The 25,318-nt window shown below is 48.0% G+C and overlaps 1 protein-coding gene across 1 annotated transcript in view; it reads right to left on the bottom strand.

The window, feature by feature from the left end:
* MPHOSPH8 (M-phase phosphoprotein 8) overlaps positions 1–25,318 on the bottom strand; it is a 303,929-nt gene that overhangs the window by 29,692 nt on the left and 248,919 nt on the right. The window contains exons 9-10 of the mRNA XM_078657070.1: positions 18,266–18,406; positions 6,865–6,951 (exon numbers count right to left, since the gene is read on the bottom strand). Of these exons, the coding sequence (XP_078513196.1) occupies positions 6,865–6,951; positions 18,266–18,406 (228 nt within the window). The remainder of the gene's footprint in view (positions 1–6,864; positions 6,952–18,265; positions 18,407–25,318) is intronic.

Below are 25,318 nucleotides of genomic sequence, written 5' to 3'. Positions count from 1 at the left end.
AGTACTACCACACTGACTGGATAAACTCACCACGTATACATTGTTTAATCCTTGACGACACCATAGGTGTCTAGGCGCCCAGAGCTCTCACCTCTGCTTGTTAATAATCGGTTGGCCACTCACTATGAACTGGATCCCTCATTATGGACTTATGACCCCGATTTCCTTTAATTGATTTATTGACTTATCTGGCTGTTTTATTCAGTTTTATTCAGTCTTGCCATTCAATTGATCATTTCTCCCGCAGGCGTCACTATGACTACTAGTGACGCCTCCAGTCTTTCTTCAAAGGCCACTAACACGTGACCTCCCCCCGTTGCCATGTCAACGATGACAACAGGAAGACCGGCGTTCTCCTCGAGGCAGCCGAGAGAGACGCCTTCATTACCGTCGTACCAGCAGACCGGTAAGCCTCCCTGCTCCCAAAATCGGCTCGCTTTACTTGTTGTAAACTTTCAATCCAGACAAAGCATGGGATTGACACCATCTCCTCCTGTCCCTCCCATTAGGAATCTGATCTGATTTAGTCGGATGGCTTCTTTTTACCTGAGACGGCGGGGACAGAGCACACAATTTACGCTAGTCGGTGAGTTGTACCGGTTACTGCTTTTGAGCAGTTCCATTGATACTGTTACCCGGGACATATCGATCTAATTACTGTTCCCTTTGATTAGATATACTGAGTGGCCCCCCCCGCCCACCATCCGGTTGCCAGCGATTGGATCACTTCGCCATACCCCATTGGGATATTGGGCTTTAATTCCCAAGTAAGTCGTTGACTTTTTTCGCTCAGCCTTTCAGGTACATGTATATATCAACCACCATCCTGATTGGCCTCATTTTGATTTTGTCCTTGTAGGATTGACTATCCACTATTAAACTCTTCATAAGTTATCAATGACGAGCACTGACCTAACCAGGTATGTGTTTTGTGACAATGCGAATATCCTACTATGCACTATGATTTAGCCTATTACAATTTAGATATACTTACTTTATTTATTTATTTAAATTCAGGTTGTCTGCCCCACCCCTGTTCTCGTCCTGATGAAGACCCACTAGCAAGGACTTTTAAATCATTCCTGCGCTTCCTGGGTCGAAACGTCGACTTCCTCACCCTGAAACACAGCCTTCTCCAACCCATAATTTATGCTCAGTATGGACATTGGGGCATGTGTACTATGAACTCTTTTGTTGATTTGTGGTTCTACTAATGTCTGTTTGACATTGAATTGATATTACTGTTTGAATTATACGTGTTTTTTAATATCACTATCCTTTCCACACTATCCCCACACTTGCACGTTCCCTCCTCACCCAACAGGGGCACCAATACAACTGTAATTTGTGCAATTGCTTTGCTCTTTTCCCTATAATGTGAATTAAACATTATAGATGTATTTACGTTTCAACTGTTTTATTTAATTTTGCTTAGACATCTACCTTACTGGGACCCCTTCTCTTTAATGCTAGATACCCAGGTCCCAGTGACTTGTTTGGGTTAACCCTTCTTTGTGTACATCGACTTACCCAAAGACAAAGACTTCAAAGAGGAGTATTGATGGTGACTCCGCAACCAGTCCCGCGACCTCCCTCTCGACCGGGACCTCGAGCGGTATGGAGCCGACTGCCGGGCCTCGAAAAGCTTTTGGGACTGCTCCCGCAAAGACTTCGGGTTCATGGCCCGACAGTCAGAGCACGACTTCAGGTCGTGGTCGCGCTCCAAGCACCACAGGCACACAAGGTGCGGCTCCGTAACTGACATCAATTTGTGACAAGAGTCACAAGGTTTGAAGTTGGTCCGCCGATGTGACATCCCTGTGCACCAAGAGTTGAACGAATCGAAAAAGAGGTCGACAAAAAGTTGAAAAATGACAGTCAAAAAGTGACAAGAAGTACCGCTCTTTCCGGATCTGCGCTGGCTGGCGCGGAAAAAGAAAGAACTGATGTCATTAAACAGGGGCGGCGTCTAAGTAGATACCGCGACATCATCACGACGCCAACGACAGACGCCACCTACCGACACGCAGAAGTACTGCTAAAGAAAAAAATATCCGGATCCAGTCTGACGCCTGGGGGTAATTCTAAGGTAAGGAATCTATAACTAATAGTCTCTTTCAGATATTGGGATTGTGTTGGCTGGCTGTATTTCATTCTTCCCAATTTGTGTCTGGAAAGCCTTTATGTCGAAGAAGACTGGTTCAATACCAACACTTATGTTTTGCTGCTTCTTCTGGGCTCCTTAGTCTCTTGATGATTAGTTTTTACGAATGCACCCACACCCTTTGTTTCATGAATCTGTTGTGATGGTTACAGAGAGAGATGGTTGTTTGTAAGATCTGCCTACTGTGATGTGTTTTGTATTTCATCACTATATGACTATTTGTAGCTTCTCTATGACAACAACTAGATCCTCCCCATTACCTGTAACCGATGACTGTGGCCTGGTGTAACCGGGCATTAGGGGTACACAAGATGCCATTATGCCCAATAGTTTCCCACTGTCAGAGGTTGCTCCTCCTGGCAAAGGCAAGTTTGCTCTATCAGTGGCAAGATTCTCTTGGAAACAAAGAATGCCTTCACTTTTTATTAGCCTTACTCCCAAAAACAAAAGCCAAATCTGTGGAGTGTCTACATATCAATATTTGTGCTCCTGGCATTGCGTTAATGAGTGTACTTTCCAAGCCTGGTGTCTAGGGTAGACATGGTTCCCCTGCCTCCTCAAATGTGCTGCAACAGCAGCAAGGCACGTTGTGAAAACCATTGGCACAAATTTATCGTAAAAAGGCAGGACCATGAACTGGTAATGTATTTTATCCACAACGAACATCAGGAACCTCTTGTATCCGGTGTTCATCGCCCTATTCAGGCAGGCTTACTTGAGCTCTTTGGTTGGCATGCAGTCTTCCTTTCAGCTTAGGTGGGATGGCCTCCTGCAGCAAGACCATTTTGGACTTTTGTGTCAGGATGTGCTCATTCAAAAAAATGGGGCCCGAGTGTCTTCACTGGCACCAGGAACTAAGACCCCATGATGCATCTCTTCCGTTGGGACCAACTCTAGTTATGTTTACTTAGATGGTCCCTGACCTCTTGCAGCAGATGCAAGTCTTTGGTTGTGGCCTGATGTCTGGAGGTGCTTTCAGAACAGTTCTATAAAATAATCATATAGAATCCTTTTTAGAGTTCATTTGTTGGAGGCAATTGTCCTCCATTCCTTAAGGAACCCTCCTATCCTGCCCTCTCCCTCTGCTGGAGCTGCGTTGAGGATTTGCACTAGTAGCAGGTCACTATCATTACTGTCCTGCCACCTCCGGCTCTTCCTCAAAAGGGTTACCTTGGAGTAATGAGATATTGCCACTGTAATGGTGCACTTTGGGAGCTGAATTGTGGTGTGCAGATGGCATGGGTAGGATGACCGTCTGCAATCCCCTCTTGTGGGTAACCTTTTTATTGGAGATGCTACTCTTCAAAATGGACCTCTGAACTGCAAAGTACTCATAGCCTTTTCTGCTTCACTGCCTTTTCTCATTCTTTTCCAGTGCTGGGCTGAAGAGATTCTTGACAGATAAAGGATATTCACTACAGTTGCTTGCACCTCCAGCTTGAACCCCAAAACCTAAGCATGCATGCCTTCTTAGGGTGTTGCCTCCAAACTGCTGTATGCTGGCTGCATCCACCACATTCAGTACAGATTTTAATGAAGTGTTGGAAATGGTCTTGCCCTTCTGAATGACCACATCTGCCTCCTTCATGTACAGCTCTAGGAGATGGTGCATTAACTCTTCCACCTCCTTATATTGTTAGTGCCTGTGCTTAATGAGCAGCTTATTACATTTGGCAATGCACCATTGGGCAGCAACCCCCTTCTCCATTTCACGCCCTATCATTTTCATTTTCTTGCTCTACTTGTCTGGTGAAGGCCCTGTGAGTGTGAGGCTGTTGGCTCTTTTGCATACCAACATGATGATGATGGAATCTGCCCCTACGTTGGCCTTGATGTAGATAGGGACCTGGGAAGAATGTCTATACTTCTTCTCCAACCTGGCTGTTAGGACCTTGGCTCAAGCTGGCTCCCTAAAGGCCTCTTGCCACTGGTCCAAGATGCTGGGGTGCATTGGAAAGAACAGTTTCGGCCTGTTCCTCCTTCAACTGCAGTGCACTGATTTCTACTGGCCTTTTACCAAGGGTATTGTACACAGTGTTGTAATCAGGGTGAAGATTTTGAGGTGTACGCATCTACCCCTTCTTCAGGAGGGTCTTTCTCTATGTCATGCCACCCCTCCTTTGCTGATGCCAGTGTGGGATTTATTGTACCCATGTACCCAGAGGGCACCTCAGAGGTGCCCCCTGAATCCCTACCAACCCAAGCCTGATCTCGGAACAGCTGTAGGCAGCCAGCCACCACCAGACATGTTTCTGGACCACTGGGGAAAGAACCACTGCTCTCTGGAACCGGAAACAATGCACATCCCGGGCAGAGGTGTCATGCCTCCCCTCTAGGATGGGCCAGTGCTTGAGGAGGGAAGCTTCAAAGACCTGCCGCCTTTGTAATGCAAGCCCCACACTCTGCTGCTAGCAGCAGTTGGCAGCCCCTGGTGTACACTCCCACCTTGGGCAGAAAAACCAGTGGGAAAATTAAAAAAGATAGGTGTGCCCACCTCTGCCAACCCCACCTCTAAGGAGGGCGAGAGAGAGGCGAAGGATACTTTTCAGCCCCCGCCATCTTGAGAATAGGAGGACCCCTCCAATCAGGACTATGTCTATACGCCCTCACACAGGAGGGTGGCATAATAGAGGGTGTAGCCACTCCATGTAAGGTGCCCACTGGCCCTACTTGCTACTCTCATACAACTCCTACTAAATTTAGTATTTAGGTGGCTTCCCTAGACCTGGCCCTCAGATCTGCGACGAACTAGGAAGCAAGACGACACCCTGCAGCAGACGCTAGAAGACGACAACCGCTTTGGGCCCAGCCCTACCGGCCTGTCTCCAGTTTCGACGAAACCTGTGACCTGTCTTGCAGCACAACCTCCAAAAGACCTGGGAGGGCGGTTGCCTTCAATTAAGACTCCAATCTCCGAAGTTCAGAAGAAACGGACTCTAAAGACCCTGTATCCACGACGCCAGCCCACCATGCACCCAACACCCACAGCCCACGTCTGAGTGGTTCACACGTGCAGTAAAATCTCCCTGGCGACTCTGACCTCGTGTTGAGCATTGGCTGACCTCTCCTGCCCTCCATGACAGCACCTGGTGTGTGAATCCAGAGGCTCCCCCCGGCCGTGACCAGCTCCGACTCCCAAAGACACCCCTGCACCAGACACCCACAGGCCTTGGTGAGCTGAACCGACAGTGCCCCTACTGCCCTCTACATCCCAACTTATCTCTGCTGTCATTGATCTTGCCTCTGCAATATCCGGTGTCACGCCTGCTGCCTCTTTGCCATCAGGAAAATCTTCATTGAAAAGAGCGCCAAACTTTAAATCTGCACCCTGCACCCGGCTGCCCTGTGCCTCTGGTGGTGTATGTTTGGTGCTGCTTTGTGCCCCCCGTGCTTATGCTGACCCTAAAGCTTAGCCCCTGCAACCAATTTACCTACCTGCAAGCATTGTGGTTCCAGACACCCTCTGTCTCCAATGGAAAGCATTGGGTCAAACTCAGATTTCGACCTTTTCACCCGGCCGCCCCTGTGCTGCTGGTGATGCTGTTTTGATACCTACCCGACGCCTGGCCCTTGCTGACTTTTTTTGGCTCCCAAGACTGAAATTGTTAGTTCGATACTCATCTGGTTAACAGCAATATTGTTTTCCTCATAGGATAACATTGGACAGTGTGAAAACTTTTTAAGTGTCATTTTTTAAAGTGAAAAGTATTTTTAATTAAAAACGTACTTACCTAATAACGGAAGACCTGGGTCTTAAAATAAGGTACAAACAAAGTATATTTTTATAAAATTGGTCTGGATCTCCTTCTTAACCCATTCGCTGTGACGCGAATTTCACCGCGGTGCGGGGGAGGGAGGAGGGGGCTCCTGGCTGTCATAATTCATGGTGGGCGTGTGCTCATGACGGCCGGGAGCAGTCGGAACTCCGCCCACTGATTACTTCTCCTGCCCAGGCAAGAAATTAACAGCACGTGGGAGGAGCGGCAACGTTCGGACAGCTCCCGCCCGTCATGCGCACACACCTACCGTGACTCATGACAGCCGGGAGCCGCCATGAGCAACGAAAAGTTTAAGTCGTGTGTCTTAAGGATCATGTGTGTGCAATAAAGGTCTTACACTCCTCTGTGTTAGGCCTAAGGCTGCTCACCCACACTACTACTAATAGAGCACTTTGGCTTTTGCATTGAGTCCTTTGTACATTTGGGGAACCCCTGGACTCTGGGCACGGTATTACGACCTAGTGATAATATCATATACAGAGCCAGGTTCCTACAAGATATAATTCCGAACTGATGCACAGGATGTCAATCAAGAAAAAATGTATACTGCAAAAATGGGCTCTCTTCTGTGTCAATGGCCAAACCTGATAGTCATCCCCATAAACAAACTACTCACTGAAAAATCACACCCATTGAAGAAGCATCAACTAATTTCATTTACACCCAGAGACATTTTTATTGGTTAAAATGACTGTAACACTATCACTTTTTTTAAAACTGAAGGATAACTTGAAGCCCTACTGGTAATGTAATTTCCAGTAATGAATTAAAACACATTAACATTTGTCCAGCAATCTACTTCTAGATTTCATAAAATAATTCAGCTGAGGAACATTAAAAAACATAAAATGTATTTGAATACATGTACTAAATATGTGCAAAAATTATTGAATGCATATTCAGTGGAGAGAAGGAATTTACCTTCATTAACGCAGTTTCTCCATTTGTCTGTTGGATGTTTACGTATGCACCAGCATCCAAAAGAATTGCCGCTGATGTCAGAAAATTCTAAGTAAAAAAAAAAGAAATGTTGGGAGAAACTTTAACCATAAGAAAGCATCACCTACTGAAACGTCCGTGAAGCAAAACTGGATGCAAGGGTAAGCTTGTGTCTGTGATGAAAAGCTCTTGGTGGTAAAGGAAAATGCAACTTACTCAGTATGCATCTGTTCTTGGCATGTAGAGCTGTAGATTCACACGCTTAGCATAAGTCTGCCATCATGTTTTGGGTCCGGATGTTTGCACTTTGGTTTTCTTCGAAGAAGTCTTTTCCAGTCACAAGGTAGTCGACTCCTCCTTTCGGTGATAGTGCACAAGGGCATGAACTCCATTGTTAGATTGTTAGATTGTTTTCCCGCACAATGTGAGAATGGAGTTAGTAAGTGTAGAATAGAGATGTCCATGTATATGTATCTAAGTAAGATATTGCTGCAACAGGTATAGGTGCCCGGAGAGGCAGGCGGGTGCATGCGAATCTACAGCTCTACATGCCAAGAACAGATGCATACTGAGTAAGTAGCATTTTCCATTCGAGGCATGCAAGCTGTAGCTCACATGCTTTGCATAGACTATACAGCAGTAATCTCCCAAAGCGGTGGCTAACCTGTAGCTGTTGCAGTGCTTTGAAAGAGTGTAAGAAGATCTGTCTGGCCTACATTAGCTTGTTGTCTTGCTAACACATCTACACAATAGTGTTTTTTGAATGTGTGAGGTGTAGACCATGTTTCAGCTTTATAGAGGTCAGCTATGGGAATATTTCCTAAGAAAGCCATAGAAACCCTCCCCAGTTTGTGAGTGGAATGCGCTCTCAGGGGAATTGTTAAAGTCCTTTTTGCTTTTGTATAGCATGTCTGAATACATTTGACTATCTACCGTGCAATACCAGATTTAGAAATCGGATTGCCTTCGCGAGGTGGAGCAAAAGCAACAAAGAGTTGTTTCGTTTTACGAAAAGGCATTGCCCTTTCTATGTAATAGGGTATTGCTCGTTTAACATCTAAGGTATGTAAAGCACTTTCTGCCACAGAATCTGGTTGAGGAAAGAACACAGGCGACTCAACAGATTGCTTGAAGTAGAAGGCAGAAATGGGTAGAAATGTAGGGTCAGTATGAAAAACCACTTTGTTATGGTGTACTTGTTAAAATGGTTCATCTATGGTTAGTGCCGGATGCTCACCCTCTCTCCCCAGTGATGTGTTAGCAATGAGGAATGCAACTTTCCAAGTGAAAAATTGCAGTTCACATTTATGCAGTGGCTCAAAGGGTGGACCCATTAGTCTGGTAAGAACAATATGAAGATTCCACACTGGGGCAGGTGGAAGTCTTGGGGGAATAACTCCTTTGAGTCCTTCCATAAAGGCGTTAATAACAGGCAATCTGAATAGAGACGGATGTTGTCTATTCTGAAAGTATGTGGCTATTGCTGCGAGATGTAAGCTTATAGATTTACACGCAAAATTCGACCGTTGTAAATGTAGTAAATAGCAAATGAAATTTTGAACTGAAGCATCAAGCGGGTTGTTATTGCAATAAATAACAAAACGCTTCCATTTTTGCTGCATAGCAAGCTCTTGTAGTAGGTCGTCTAGCTTCTTTAATAATGTTCATACAGTCTGGCGGAAGATTGAGATAGCCAAACTCTATGACTTCAGGTGCCCGGTCGCTAGGTTGAGATGTCTGGGATCTGGGGGTCTTATCTCTCCATGGCTCTGCGTGAGGAGAATGGATGCGAGATGCAGTTTCTGATGAGGAACTACTGATAGCTCCAACAGGGTGGTGAACCAAGATTGACGGGTGCATGTGGGAGCTACTGGGATTAGTGTGAGGGAAGTTTGTCTGAGCTTCTGAACCACTAGCGGAATGAGTGGGAGAGGCGGAAAAGCGTAGGCAAATATCCCTGACCAGTTCATCCATAGTGCATTGCCTTTGAACAATGGGTGTGGATATCTGGAGGCGAAGCTTGGGCATTTTGCGTTTCGGTGTCTGGCAAACAGATCTATGTCTGGGAAGCCCCACATCTGAAAGAACAGGAGGCGAACTTGAGGGTGGAGTTCCCACTCATGAATCTGTTGTCTCTGGCTGCTGAGCAGATCTGCGATCTGATGGTCTACTCTTGGAAGGTGATCTGCTAGGAGATAGATTTTGTGATGTATGGCCCACGTCCAAATGGCCTGTGTAAGGTGTGACAGTTGGAGAGAGTGTGTCCCTCCCCGTTTCTGTATATAATAAATGGCTGTCATGTTGTCTGTGCGTATCAGGACAGTTTTGCCTACAAGACGAGTTTGAAAGGCTTTGAGCACTAGAAATACTGCTAAGAGCTCTAGATTATTTATGTGAAGTTGCTTTTGCTGCGGACTCCACATGCCCTGAATTGTGCGAGTTTGGAGATGAGCTCCCCAACCAGTGAGCAATATGTCTGCTGTTACCACTGTCTGTGGATCTGGGTCGATGAAGGGCCACCCTTTGGAATGGTTTTGTGGATTGCACCACTGCAGAGAGCGATAAGTGCGGCCGTCCGCCAACACTAGATCTGATAACTGACCCCGACGTGCTAGGCATTCCTGAAGGTGACACATTTGAAGTCTTGGATAGGGGACTATTAAGATGCAAGACGCCATCATTCCTAGTAACTGCATGAATACCCGAGCTGGCAATGAGTGGTGGGGCTGGAACTGGGAAATTAGAGACTGAATGTTGCGGATTCTGGCTGGACAGGGACAGGCTAAAGCTTTTTGTTACAATTGGGGGTGGGGTCGCACACTACTCTCACACCAGCGGGATCGCCCCTAAGGACTGTGGTAAGTGTAGTTCGTGTTCCGCGATGCATCTTCTTTCGATTCTTTGATATCTTCGCTATTTTCGCTATCCCTGGACACGTGTTTCGGGGTATTTACCCCTCATCAGCAGGGATTAGGCCGTGTTCTGGGGTTGCCGGTGGCTGCCAAATATTGCCAGGTTTAGTACCACTCAGGCGCGGGGTCCCAGGCTCGTCAGCCAACTGCTCAAGGGAGCTTTAACATTACAATTGGGGGTGGGGTCGCACACTACTCACACACCAGCGGGATCGCCCCTAAGGACTGTGGTAAGTGTAGTTCGTGTTCTGCGATGCATCTTCTTTCGATTTTCTGCTATCTTCGCTATCTTTGCCATCCCTGGACACGTGTTTCGGGGTATTTACCCCTCATCAGCAGGGATTAGGCCGTGTTCTGGGGTTGCGAAGATTTGAAGATACGCGAGAATTCGAAAGAAGATGCATCGCAGAGAACGGTACTACAATTACCATGGTCCTTAGGGGCGATCCCGCTGGTGTATTAGCAGTGTGCAACCCCATTTTGGCTAAAGCTTTTTGTGTATCAAGAGTGGCTCCCAAGTACGTCTGCGTGCTGGAGGGTTGGAGATGGGACTTGGACAGATTCACTATGAATAAAGTGGACAGAAAGTCGCCTTGCTCAAGGAGTGGGAGCACTTGTTGAAGTGTTACAGTGTGAAAATGTTCCAATTGGATACACAGATTTAGGTCTCTGAGGTCTAGTATGGGCCTGAGAGAGCCATCCTTTTTGGGTATGAGAAAGTAAAGGTAGTATACGCCGGCCCCTTGATATTGTATTGGGACTGGCTCTATAGCTTCTTGTTCTAATAGAGAGAGAACTTCTTGTTTTAAAAGGTTTAGATGCTCTTGAGTTAATTTGTGTGATCTTGAAGGAATATTTGGGGGATTGTCTGTAAGCTCCAGGCAATAACCAGATCGGATAATTTGTAGAACCCATTTGTTTAAAGTTATTGTACTCCACAGGGGTAGAAATTGAGAAAAAACGTCCCCCGACAGGTGTGGAATGATGGGGGATGTGGGGGGGGGGGGGAGGGAGGTGGAGGAGGGAAGTCATTGTTTGTTGGCTGCAGGGGAAGTACGTGTTGAGTTACCTCTACCTCTCCCCCTTGCCATTGTTGCCTTGATATCCACCTCTAAAGTAGCCAGTCGATTGTTACCCCAGTAGAAGGTGGAGGCATTGTCTGAGGATATGTTTTTTGAGCCCCCCCGAAAAAGGAGCGGCGAAAGTATCCATGATTGAAGGGAGCTGCATAGCCCCTATGGATTTTGCAACCTCTGTATCCTTCTTCATTTTTTCTAAAGAAGTATCCACTATAGGTCCAAAGAGGTGTTCTTTATCAAAGGGTAGATTTAAAATAGAAGTATGGACTTCAGGTTGAAAGCCTGAAATTCTGAGCCAGACAAGTCTCCTTCAAAGAACGCTAGTGTTAAATGTGCGAGCTGCAGTGTCAGTGTCAGCTGCATCTAAAGCCCATCTAATGGCTGAATTTGAAATGAGCTGTCCTTCCTGAATGAAATCATTTGCTTTTTTTTATGTTCGTCTGGAAATAATTGGACCAATTTTTGCAGCTCTTCGTAATGTGCCCTGTCATAACCTGTTATAAGAGCCTGAGTGTTGTCAATATACCAGTGATTGGCTGCCTGAGAAGTAACTTTCTTGTCGGAGGCATCTAAAAGTTTGGATTCTTTATCAGGAGGAGGGGCCTCTCCTGTAATTTGAAAATGTGCTCTTTTGCGAGCTTTAGAGACCACTAAGGAGTCTAATGGAACTTGACCCTTGATATAGATTGGGTCTGTACGTGCTGGCTTATACTTCTTGTCTACTCTGGGTGTGACAATCTTCGCATGCAAAGGGTCTTTAAAAGGTTTGTCTGCATGTTTGATCATCCCTTTGAGCATGGGCAGTGTGAGTGTTGCTCTTAGAGAAGAACTTAAGGCCTCAAAGAGAAAATCCTAATCAAGGGCCTCTTTGTGAAGTTGGACCCCATGGTATTCTGCAGCCCTATTGAGTAACTCTATGTACCCTACGTTGTCATCTGGTGGAGAGGGTTTTAAAGGGTACAGATCTGAATCATTGTCTGTATTAGGATATGTATTTAAGTCAGTCCATGGATCAAAACTTATGTTCCCTGGTACCTCCCCATCCCCATACTCGTCATCTTGGTAGTCAGGTGACTGTGATTATGGTGAATTGACAACAGGATGTGGGAGCACACCGCTCGAAGGCTAGGTTCGCACCTGGCATTCTGGGAAATGCAGTCTCTTGTAGCTCGCTCTGATATTTTCGAGTATTTCGCCAAGGTTGAAGCAGATAGTGCTGATCTCTAGACACGTGCTTCTGGTTTATTAACCGTCATCAGTAGAGAATACAGTCTTGTATTTTGGGGTTTGCTCAGTAGGCTGCCAAACATTATATCGGGTCCGTAACGCTCACTGGCGCGCAGGTGCTTCATCCACGAGCTCATCAGCTCAATGACTCACAGGAGTACTTAAAATAGACAACAGGATGTGGGAGCACACGGCTGACCGCTCAGGCTAGGAGTAATTAACAAATTCGGGTCAAGTGGGGAAGAAGGTAAAAAAGGAGGAGGAGAAGGATTAGTACCAACATTTTTCTTTTTAAGTGGAATGTGGCAAGCTTCCCCCATCTCTGGTTTTCGTTTAAGTGGCAGTTTTACGTGAATATGGGCATTCTGGGAAATGCAGTCTCTTGTAGCTCGCTCTGATATTTTCGAGTATTTCGCCAAGGTTGACGCAGATAGTGCTGATCTCTAGACACGTGCTTCTGGTTTATTAACCGTCATCAGTAGAGAATACAGTCTTGTATTTTGGGGTTTGCTCAGTAGGCTGCCAAACATTATATCGGGTCCGTACCGCTAACTGGCGCGCAGGTGCTTCATCCACGAGCTCATCAGCTCAATGACTCACAGGAGTACTTTAAATAGACAACAGAATGTGGGAGCACACGGCTGACCTCTCAGGCTAGGAGTAATTAACAAATTCGGGTCAAGTGGGGAAGAAGGTAAAAAAGGAGAAGGATTAGTACCAACATTTTTCTTTTTAAGTGGAATGTGGCAAGCTTCCCCCATCTCTGGTTTTCGTTTAAGTGGCAGTTTTACGTGAATATGTCCAGTTTTTGGATTAATCACTTTTTGTTTTGGGTCCGTATTAGTAGGCGGAACGTCGAAAAGAGGCTCCTTGGATGGGGAGGATCAGTTTTGTCTTTCGTTGCCAGAATTTTCGGTGCAAAAGTTTTGGCTCCGAGTCTTACAGATCCGAAGATTTAGGTTTCGGTGTCTGAGTGATGGTCACAATGATATGCTTTGAATTCTGTGCCGAAGGTTTCGGTTTGGTGCCCGAATGAGGCCGACTCGATCCCGAGCGGGAAGGCTTTGATGTATGTTTCAGTGCAGAGCCTGAAGGCGGGGCGTTCAAATCCATATCTCGGTGACAACCTTATCCCGAAGGCAGAGGAAGGCCCGGAGCTGTTTTCTTTGGCATATTTTGGGGCAGAGGAGTATCAGTACTCACTGTACGCTGACCCATCGGAACGTCTTCTTCCATGTCGGAGTAGCCTTCGGACACGGAAATGTGTTCCTCTTCTTTCTCGGCTCCTTGTGCGTCAAAGACTTCATGGTTGGAATCTTCTCCAAAGATGTCCGATGCGGAGCCGCTTTGTTGGTGCATTCTGTGACGTCTAGCCTGGCAATCACGGAGCGTCTTCTTGGATCAAAAAGATCAGCACGCGTCGCAGTCCTGCTCGTTGTGTTCGGGCGATAAACACAAGTCTGCCCACTTCATGCAAGTCAGTGCTGGAAACATAGCGCGACACCCGGGACTGAATTTGGACGGAGTATGTTCCATTTACTGCGAGCTGACCTGACGCGGTTAGGCCGAACAGCCTTCCACGAATCTCCCAATCGAAGACTTTGAACCGATATGATACGCGGAGAATGGGAAACACGGTTGAGAAACAATACCGTCGAGGATAGTGGATTGCGAATCGAGGGGAACCCGAAAAACAGTGTCGAACCGGAGCACAGTAATTCACGTCCGAACCCGATGGCGTAAAGAAACAATCTAACAAGTAGATGCCCATGCGGACTATCACCGAAAGAAGGAGTCACCTACCTCGTGACTGGAAAAGACTTCTTTGAAGAAAAACAAAGTGCAAACATCCGGACCCAATACTAGATGGCAGACTTATGCAAAGCATGCGATCTACAGCTCACATGCCTCGAACATTAAATTCGGATTCATTGTTGCAATAATTACTAAATACACAAGCAATTACTGGTGTAAAAATATACCCACTTATGCTCTCCATTTTGTCATCTGTATTAATATTGAAAAATACTAGAATGTTGAAAACTATGAGAGATCATTGATCGGTTTTTATGAGACATTCCCATGAACTGAATTACAATTAAAACCCGCTTAAAAAGAAACTATGCACTTTAAGTCCCATTTAAATTCTTCTCCTAAAAAAGGAAAAAAGAATTGGAGTGCAACCCGTAACAGACTTTACTTAAAGTTTCTAACAGAGATTTTACAGAACCTTCAAAGTTGGACAGTTTGTGACTCAAAAGTGCACATGACTAAGGTCAATAGCTCTGTATTCAGAAAGGACATTTTTTGGCAATTAAGGGTTGAGATTGGTTTTTAATCCTGGGGGACATTCTGATGCATGCCTAGATGGACCAAGGAGATCTTCGAGGTTCACTTGGGGCCTTCTTTAAGCTTTGGGTCTGGCTAACAAGTAAGAAAGTGGTTGCTGAACATCTACAACAGCAGGTTCAAGGGATCCCCAAGTGTGAAACAGGGCTACTTCTTCCATCATCCACACCACGCATGGGGGTGCCTGGAATTTGCTTGATTCCATAGCAGAAGGATAGTAGGGAGCAGAGACAGCAAGGTTGGGGCTGGAGGGGTGGGTGCAGTAGGAATCTGCAATTTCGAAAATGTGCAGATATTGGCTCACGGGAAGAGTGCTAAGCAAACAATGCTGTCACTCTGCACCTGTAGTGTGATCTATAGAAGCTCTCTTCCAATTTCTGGGTAGGGCTAGAGAGGGCTTCAGAGCTCTGTGACTCAGAGGCAGACTCCTTAGACTGGAAGAGAGCTTCTACACAGAAAAGGCCAGCAGCATCACTAACTGGCTTAATTCGGTCTTTGAGTAAATGGGCAGGCTACTATTCACACTTAGAAAGGCACCAGGGCGGGGACAACACACTTCTATCAAGGTGAGAGTTGTCAAATAAGCTGGGGGAGCCTTCAGCTTACACTGCTATCTAATAGTTAATTCTTGACACCACCCAGGCAAGACCGGGTGGCCGTGAATCTGGCCAAGAAAAGCCTTGTTCTAGTAGCTGCTTGCAGCAACAGACAGGCGAATTCAAGGGAGGGCTTCACTGATGATACACTTGTGCATTTCCTCTGACCAAACCCCAGGAAAGAGTACGAGAAGGACAACCCTTGTAGTTTCTGTACTCCAAATCCATTCTTAACTTGGAGCTCTCCAATTTACACAAACAGATGCATGTGATCGACTAAAGGCAAACATCAAGAGAGGTGACCTGGAGGGAGGAGCCTAGCTCGCGACCGAGATGGCCGCGTTTTAGCTCGGCTCCGTTCAACCGCCTGTTTTCTTCGTTTATCCTGTATTTCTCCTGCCCCGGGAAGCCCTCCTTGCTGTGTTTCGGTATTGCAGACACTTTGCGGACACTTACCCGTTGCTCCGGTGATCCTGGGTGCTGTCGATCCTGTGCGTTGGTCCCGCTCGGAGCCTCCGGGGCGGACTGGCCTGGACCTCCTTGCTGCGCCGGGACGTGACGGAGCGCGATGGTCGGCCCTTGCTGGCGCTGTGGATCTGGTTGCGGAGGCTGATGTGCGAATAGGCCGGCTGTGCCCGTTGGCGGACCCGACTGGCCTGGGCCTTGGGTTGCGGACGCTGCCTCCTGCGGGAGAGCCTCCTCATTTATCCGGCTTGGTCCCCCCTTTGTTCCCCGGCCCGGCCATTTTGGATTTTCCGCCCGGGCTCGGAGAACGGGGCCGGCGGCACGAGGGGGCCGACGAACATCCTTCTTCTGGTGGGTCTCCTTCCTGCCTTGGGGCGCCCTCCCGCAGTTCGGCTGACCTCCTTTTGCTTTGGTGTTGCCCCGGCCGGGGCCCCCGACGACCGAGGGCTTGCTGGGCTCCTAAGATGGCGGCCGACCCTGGGAGTCTCTGCCGGGCCTGGGCGAGCACTGGGGGCCCGCCACACGGCCCGGATGTCGGATCTTGTGGAGGGTTTCCTGCACTTCAAGCTGTCCTGGATGCACTATACTCCTGGCGGACTTCCGTGGCTGCGCCTGTTTCCCCTGTGGAGGCGGACCCACTTTTCGAATTGTACGGGCCCCCGTCGTCGGATTTGGCTTCCTCGTTGCAGGGTACGGCTGGTGTGCTCCTGGTCTCTGTGCCTCCGGCGGAGACCGCATCCTTGGGTTGGAGACTCTCCGACGCCCTTCGTCGTCCTGCTTTGTTGCCTCGGCCGCTGGTCTGCGGTCCGTTTGCATCCTGTCCAGGCCTCGATGATCCTTTCTGTTTCTCATCGCGTCGGCTCCCCGGCCGGGGCGCCTGTGCCGACTCAGCTGGGCTTGCCTCGTTGGACCTGTCCTTAGAACTGTGCCTGCGGTGCGAAGATTGTACCGTAACTTTTTTGTATCCTCTGTATTTTCTTACACGTTTCTTCTCAGAACTGCCGCTGGATTTACTCCTGAACCCTGTGTCCCTCGTCGTTTGGACTTTGTTTGTTTGGATGATTACAACTTTGGACAAAAGCGGACAGGGCTGAAATGACTTATTATATGCGGTAGTCTCGTTTCTGATCTATGACCGACATGTGCTGTTGTGATGTTGCGTAACTTCATGGGACTCCTGACACTTATCCTAATATCGTTAACTTCCCGTGGGCTCTGCCTCTCCCCTTTTCACAGGTGGTTGGATGGTTGCAGATAATACTGTTTTTTCGCCCTCTCCCGTGTGTAATGTTCCCTCCTTTCCCTGGCCCTTCTCTTTTGCCTTTGTTTCTACCTTGTTTCTTTCTTCTATATTTCGGGTTCTATTTAGGGCGACAGGCACGCTGCTGGGGGGTTGGCCGTAGCCTTCTGCAGGGGTGTAGGGTGGGCTTGTGGGGTGGGTGGGGGGGTCTGTTGCTGTTTTTGGGGGGTCTTTTTCCTCCTTTTTTCTCCCTTTTTGGTTCTATGGCCCTTGTGTATCCCCTCTTTCGGGGCTCTGTCTCGTCGTCTGTCCCCCTGGTGTCTTTCTGGGGTATTTTTCCGGTATCACGATGATTGTGATTTGCTGGGTGTGTCTTCTTTATTTTTAATGTCTATTTTGTACCGGGTTTTTGTTTTCCTGTTTCGTCGCCCGGGGGCGGGTGTTTGGGTAGGAGTCCCTTCCTTTTCCTTCTTTCCCTTTCCCTTCCCCCCCCCCCCTTTTGTGGGGTTCTCTTCTTTTATTGGGGGTACGTCTCGTATTGTTTTTGTATTGGGGTTTTTTTTTTTCTGTGCTGTTCGGTGGGACGGGTGGTGGCTGCGGTGAGCGGGCATTGGACGATGTGTGCAGTGGCCTTTCCTCATGTCCGTTGTTTTGACCGGTGCTTATTGGTGTGCCTATTTCGTAATTGTTTCTCCTGTTTATTTACGATCGCTGTGTTGCTGCCCGCCGCGGCCCCACCCCTCTGGTTTGTCTCTCGGCCCGCCATACTCCTGAACTCCCTAACCCGTCCTTTAAAAAATAAGAAAACTACCTTTCTAATTCTTTTCTCCTGTGACTGCTCTAGGATGCTTGTTATTTCTCCTGTTTCTTTGCCTTTGTATACTGTGATACTCTGTGCATTGCTCCTGAAATTCTGCTCTGTGGTGGCCAGCCCGGTGGGTTGTAGGCCCGTATTTGTGAGCTCTCTCTGTACAATAAAGGTTTTCAAAAAAAAAAAAAAAAAAAAACAAAAAAAAAAAAAAAAGAGAGGTGACCTGGAGACTCATCATTCAAATGTTCACCATCTTTAAGGTGAACACAACCCATACATATAATAATCGCAAATATTAACTTTTATTTAACAAAACATACACATAATGGGAACCCTACCAACAGAGGTGACTAGACTTCACTTATACATGGCCCAGGAGGCTTCACCAGTGGTTACAGCTGCAGAACTTGAAAACTATGAATTATGCTGCCCTCAAGCATTACCTAAAGTAGAGGTTCAGTGTTGATACTTTCTTAAGATTATGGGGTGCGGAGACCAAGAGGCTTTCTTATCTCAGGAGTTTCGCACCAAGGGTGATGCGGAGGACAACTGTTTTTTTCAGTTTAGGATGGTGCCTTAGATTAGGGACCCTAACACAGATTCTAAAATGAAGCATAGTGAGGAATGTCAGCAGACAGAATATTTATTTTAACCTGCACCCAAAACAGAAAGTGTTAATTAATAAGATAAGTAGCGTTAGTTACTTTCTCAGCTGCATGTATCAGAGCAGTGGTTCCATTCTTCTGTCTACTGTTGACTTTTGCTCCTTTCTTAACAAGAAGTCGAAGGATGTCATCGTGACCTCCAGCTGCAGCAAACATGACTAAAGTCATTCCACTTGAGTCCTGCAGCGAAGGAATAGAATAGCAAGTTAAATACAATACCAGTTTTTATTTATATTTAAATAATTTTTTATTAAACAAAAAGAAAACAGCATTTCATGTTACAGAGGACAGATAATATCTCCGGTATACATATACATTATTGCAGTTGTTAAATCGAAACAACAGGGCCGGGAAATAGGAGCTCATGGGGTAAGGGGTTCCTCCAGAGGAGGGGGAGTGGGTGGAACACAAATATTTCCTCTGTACGCATTCCTTTTGTCCCAGATTGCGATCCACTTTTTGGGGCATCCTCGTGCAACATACACAGTTTTTTTACTAAGCATGCACCAGTCCATGTCTGCTTTCCAGGAAGACAGTGTGGGCGACTCTCCAGACCCACATAACTTGGCAGTATTCCTCGTGGCCATCATCAGGCCCAATGTGAGCCAGGCTTTCGCCCTAATGTTCAAATCCGTATGCTCCCAGACGTTTAACAGACATAGTTTGGCTTCAGGCTGGAGTTCCACCTCAAACACCTCATTTGTACATTTGTGTACTGTGAGAAAGTGCCATCTTTCTTGCCTTGGTATGCCCCCCACTTTTTTCTGAACTGCTGATGTACTTAGACTGAGTGTGCCCTGGGTCCCTGTCAATTAGGTACCCAGGGCCTGTGTTCCTTTCCTACAAAGAAAAGCTATGCTGAAACAAAATACCCAATTGGCATCTCTGGCCCCTGTCAGCCCCTAGTAAATGGTACCCTCAGTACCCAGGGCATGGTGACCAGAGAATACCCCTGAGGGCTGCAGCACTTATTGTGCCACCCTCAGGGGCCCTGTACCCTGGCTCCCACAGACTGCCTTTGCAGGCTGAGTGCCTAAGTACAGAACTAAAGCAAGAGTCGACATGGCACACATCCGTGTGTGCCATGCCCACAGAACCCACAGCCCTGGCATACTTCAGTCACCCCTCCAGCTGGGTGCCCTATGCCAGAGGTGAGGGCCCAGGTGCATGAGCCCTGTGCCCCCACAGTACCCAGGGCCATTCCTGGGCACTGTAAGTGCAGTGTTGCCATTTAAGAGTATATGGTGCTGGGACGTTGTCATTCACAAACTCCACAGCACCATAATGGCTTCACTGAAGACTGACAAGTTTGGTACCAAACTTCTCAGCACATTAAACCCGCACTGATGCCAGTGTGGGATTTAATGTAACATGCACGAGAGGGCATCTTAGAGATGCCCTCCAAAAACCCGAACCTACAATCCACGCCTGGGCTGAGTGGCTGCAGAGGCTGCCACCCAGCAGACATGTTGCTGGACCCCTGGGTGGAGAGCCCCTCGCTCCCATGGGTCTGCAACAAAGCACATCCTGGGCGAGGTGCTATGTCTCCTCCCCCAGGATGGACAGGGGGAAGCTTCAAAAGCATACCGCCTCTGAGTGCTTCCCCAGACCATTTGCTGTACCCAGCAACCAGCCCCCCACCAGTCCTACCCCCACTCTGGCGGGAAAAACTACATCAGGAAGGGGGGTGTGCCAACCTGTGCCAACTCCACCCCTCAGGTGGAGGAGGCGAGGTGAAGCACGACCCCGGGCTCCGGCCATCTTGTAGATGGGGAGTCCTGCCCAATCCCAGCTAGGCTCCTGCCCCCCTCCAACAGGAGAAGAGCAGGCTAGGGGGGGTACTCACCCCAGGACAGGTACCCATAGGTCCCTGCCCTTGCCCTACCGGTAATGCCCCTAAATTTAGTATTTAGGGGCTCCCTGAACTTTCCTTCCTCAGATTCCGATATCAAAAAAAAGAAAGAAGATCAAGAAGAAGATGACCCGCCGCGCAGCTGCTAACAACAGGACAACAACAACTGACTTGGCCCCAGCCCTACCGGCCTGTTGATCCTGGAACCTGCTCCTGCCTAAACCCGGCGACCTCTGCGGACAGCAACCTTGGGACACCCAGAGGAACTGCCTGCCTTGACCCTCTCGACGATTGTGACTCCCATCAGCAGAGGCTCTGCTGCAACAACCCACCTGGTGCCCACCAGGAAGCTCCGGACCAGCCCACTCTGCACCAGCCGAGCCCGGGCCGGGCCAACCCCAACCAAGACCACGAGGACGTCCCCCCGGCAACTGGGACCCGAAGTCCAATGCCCAAAGACCCTCCTCGACGAACCAGCCGACGCTTGCAGACTCAGAACCAGGGGCCACCCCAACCGCGACCAGCCGAAGGTAAGCTTTTCATACACCCAAAGACACCCCTGCACCCGGCGCCCTACAGCCCCCTGTGTCTCCCTTTGGGGTACCTACCAGTGCTCCAACATCCCAACGTACCTCTCGAAGTGCTGGTCGCCCCTGGAGAGTCACCGTCACCGAGCCTGCAGCCTTTGTTCCTTTTTCAAGATCCTCATTGGATAACATTGAGCGGCCGACGGCTCAAAAGCACCCTGCACCCAGCTGCCCGAGTGCCACTGGCTATGACCTCTTTGCCCTATCCTACTTCCCCCCCCTTGCCCAGAGCAAGTGACCAGGAGCCCAGCTCCCAGAGCCGCATGGCCTGCTAGCCAGCAGCCACCAACCGAAGGCCCCCTTTCCCTCATTAAATAACATTGGGCCTACCTACCTCTGCACCCGGCCACCCCTGCGCAGCTGGGACTGAACCAACTGTACTCACCTGACCCTGGGGGACCCCTGAGTCTATGCCCAGAGCCCTAACTTCACCAACCAAGTACTCACCTGGAAACCGGTAATCCACTTACCTGCCATTGGATAACATTGACCCATTTTTTACTCTAAAAATTTTTAAGTGTTACATTTTGAAAACTGAAAATATTCCTATAAAATCAGCCAAAGTCCGAATTCGAAAATACTCACCTGTGATCAGGAGAGAAACCAGTACTGTACCTTTCAGCCCAGTACTGAACCGCGTAAGTAATCCCTAGCGGGTTTACTAGTAACCTGTATTTTCTCCATAGGAACCCATTGTCTGCTTTTCTATGAAAATTCTTTTAAGTGTCTACTTTTGAAAACTGTATATATTCTTTAAAAATCGTATGAAATACTGAAACGCAATTACCTACCTGTTTTGAGTTAAGCCCCCAGTGCTGGCCCTAGGAGACTAGTGCTGGGTTACAAAAGTAACGCAATCGTACTTTACCTGTAACCTGAATTTCCTCCCATTGAATACCATTGTGAGAATCACCTCGAAAAGTTTCTAAGTGTGAACTTTTAAAACAGCTTTATATTCAGGAAAAATCATCACTGTGACTAAAACGTTTTTGCTAATCTGGTTTCAGCTTAGACCCCAGGACTGAATCCAAGATCTAGTCCTGGGACTACCAAAGTAATCTATAAAGTAATCAACTGTACTTTCAAATGAAAACCCATTGAGCTCAATGCTAGAGTGTGTTTTAGAACTGTATTGCTCATTAGCTAACCTGTGATTAATGTGTATAAAAACTTATTGCTCCTCTGCAAAGTATTTACATGAGAGTACTCGTAATGTGAAAAGTATATTTTTTTATAACTGTTGGTTCTAAAAATAAAACAACCATATCTCTGGATATACAAACAAATGGCCTGGAGTTCAGTCCTTGCGTGTGTGAAACCTTTTGCTGACTGAGTGTGTACATCAAATGCTTTACACTGTCCTCTGGTACTGCCTTACTGCTCGACCAAGCTACCACTTTGGAGAGTAAGGTCAGTTCTGACTTTAACCTCTGTTATAACTCTGGGGTTGGTGGACTCTATACACACTGTACTTCCTTCTAGTCCAGTATATATAGAGCCACTTTCTCACATTGGTGGAGCAGCGGTGGGATACAATCTTGCATTTGTTGGACTACTTGGTTACCTTCTGATCACACGACAGAACTCAAATTACCTTTAGAGTTCTGAAATTGGTCTTTTCCAAAAATACGCAACCTCTGGCAGGACCTTGCTTAAGTCCCATTAGAAGTTCTGAAAAATAAAAGTCACTACAAGCTAGGGTAGAGGGTTAGAACCATCAGGTTATAATGACTCAAAGGGCCCCAGCTGTTAGTGAAGATAACACAGACCTGGTGGAGGAGCTCGACCTCACACCTTACTTGCACTTGGACTTCAAGGAATTGAGGGCCCTATGCAAAGTTAAACAAATAACTGTAGGTCTGCATCCAACCAAACAAGGGCTCCAGGAGCTCCTGGCTGAGTATCCAAAAGAACACCCCTCTGAGCAGGGTGACACCCACACAGAGGAAGAAGTGAGGGAAGAGGGGAGGATAATGGTTCCCCTCCCCATCCTTAGGGAAGAAAGGGTCCCTGTACCCTTGATTCCAATAGTCAACCTTTGGGAGCCTGGGAACCACACAGGTGGACTGGGCCCCAAGGAACCCATTGGGGGAAACCCCAGTGCAGAGGACGACTTTCTAGCAAAGTTGGCCAAGAGATTAGACCTAGAGACCAGGCTCCTGGCTCTAGAAAAAGAAAGAAAAGAGATGGGCCGAACCCCCATCTCTGGTGGCAGCAATACCAATAACAAGGACACAGAGCAATCTTATGATCCTAAAATCCCCAAAGGGATTGCCCCTAAATTTGAGGAAGGTGATGACATCACCAAATGGTTCACAGCCTTTGAGTGGCCTTGTGATATCAGACAGCTAAAGAAACCTCTCTGGGGGGCACTCCTGTGGGAACTGTTCTCAGGTAACTGCAGAGATAGGCGTCTGACCCTCTCTGGGCCAGATGCAGGGTCCTATGACCTCATGAAGAAGACTCTGTTTGAGGGATTTGGACTCACTACTGAGAAGTACAGAATTAGGTTCAGTGGGGCTCACAAAACCTAGACCCAATCCTGGATAGATTTTGTAGACTTCTCAGTAACACACTGGATGGTTGGTTAACTGGACACAATGTGCATGACTTTACTGGATTGTATAATTTGTTTATGAAGGAACTAATTTTGAGTAATTGCACAAATGAAAAGTTACATCAGCATTTGGTAGACCTAGGTCTAATTTCTCCCCAAGAATTGGGAAAGAAGGCAGACCACTGGGTCAAGACTAGGGTGACAAGGACAGCCACTGGGGGTGACCAAAAGAAAGTGGTCACAAACCCCCCCCCTGGGGAAAGGTGGTGCGAATCCCCCAGATAAAAAGTCTGAGTCTTCCAAAGGGCCCCAAAAACCTGTACTCCCTATGTGCCTCAGCCCTATAGGGGAAGAAGCTTTGATCCTAACAAGGCCTATTGTGGAGTGGAGTGGCTCACTGGTTAGAGGCGGCAGACCCGGAAGCAGAGAACGGCCCGGGACCAGGGTTCAATTCCCGACGCGGCAGGGTCGTGGACCAGGGTCAGCGGACTCGACAATTCTCGCCTCGGTGCCTACTCTAACCAGGGATCACACTCGGCAACTCTGGGCATTAAGCTTGCCTCATCTCTACAACGGCCCCCCACAGACGCCGGGGATGCCTGGTTTCACCTAGGAGATACCCAGAAGGGACCATCTCACAGGGAAAGCCAGGACGGGTTCCCCAGCGGTCTTCAGCGCCGGGACGCTTACGGGAAGCTGTGTGCTTTACAAGTCCCACACATTTACATTTACATTTGTAACAACTGTAAGAAGTTGGGACATTTAACTGTAGACAAGAACTGCCCCTACAACAAAGCCCCTAAGGCACCCATTCCAGCTACTCCAGGGACAGTAAATCTACAGATGGGATCAGAGGAGTGCCCAGAGCAAATCTGGGAATACACTCAGGCTAGTCTAGTCTGCTTGGGGAATATGGAGGTTGCCAGTGTGGCTGGGTGGCCAACCAACTGTAACAAATATATGCAATAACCCTCCATAAACGGAAAAAGAGTAGAAGCCCTGAGGGATACAGGTGCCAGCATCACTATGGTAAGGGAAAAGCTGGTTTCTCCAGAGCAATACCTGGTTGGGAAAACTTACCCAGTCACCAATGCTGACAGCATTACCACCCAACGCCTCCTAGCTATGGTAACATTAGGATGGGGGGAGGTTTCTGGCCTGAAACTGGTAGTGGTCTCACCACAGTTGCCAGCTGACTGTCTGCTTGGAAATGACCTGGAGACCTCAGCCTGGGCTGAAGTTGAGCAAGTAACCCATGCAGCCATGCTGGGTATCCCTAGACTGGTGTGTGTCCAAACCAGAGCACAGAGCAAAAAGAAGGGTGAACAAGTGGGGTTGGAGCCTGAAAGTATGTCCCAACCAACCAAGAGAAAAAGCAAGGAGACTGGGGAACCAGCTTCTACATAGCCAGCCTCTCAGGACCCCTCTCCTCAGGGAGAGGACTTGGAAACCCTAGAGGGAACTGAGCCTTGGGAGCATGAGCCTTACCAGGCTGGCCCCACATGGGAAGAGCTGTGCCAGGGCCAGCGAGACTGCCCCACTCTTGAAAGCCTGAGGCAGCAAGTAGCTGCAGAAGCAAAGGGAGATGTCAGTGGTACCCACAGAGCTTAATGGGAAGAGGGATTATTGTATGCTGAGGCAAGAAACCCCAATCCTGGAGCCACCAGGAGAGTGGTAGTGCCACAGAAGTACAGGGAGTTCCTTCTAACTTTGGCTCATGACATCCCCCTAGCTGGACACCTGGGGCAAACCAAAACTTGGGAAAGGTTGGTTAGCTACTTTTACTGGCCCCAGATGAACCAAAAAGTGAAGGAGTTTGTGAGCTCCTGTGCTACCTGTCAGGCCAGTGGCAAGACAGGTGGCAAGCCAAAGGGCCCCCTGATACCACTGCTAGTGGTGGGGGTGCCCTTTGAAAGGTTAGGTGTGGACATTGTGGGTCCACTAGAACCTCCCACAGCCTCAGGGAACAAATCCATTCTAGTAGTAGTGGATCATGCTACTAGGTACCCTGAGGCAATTCCCCCTTAGGGTGACTACAGCTCCTGCTGTAGCCAAGGCCCTCCTAGGTGTCTTCACCAGGGTAGGGTTTCCTAAGG

Source organism: Lissotriton helveticus, chromosome 8, assembly GCF_964261635.1.
Source record: "Lissotriton helveticus chromosome 8, aLisHel1.1, whole genome shotgun sequence".
Lineage (NCBI taxonomy): Eukaryota > Metazoa > Chordata > Amphibia > Caudata > Salamandridae > Lissotriton > Lissotriton helveticus.
Note: the sequence above shows the minus strand (reverse complement) of the source record. Positions and strands in the feature narration are given on the sequence as shown.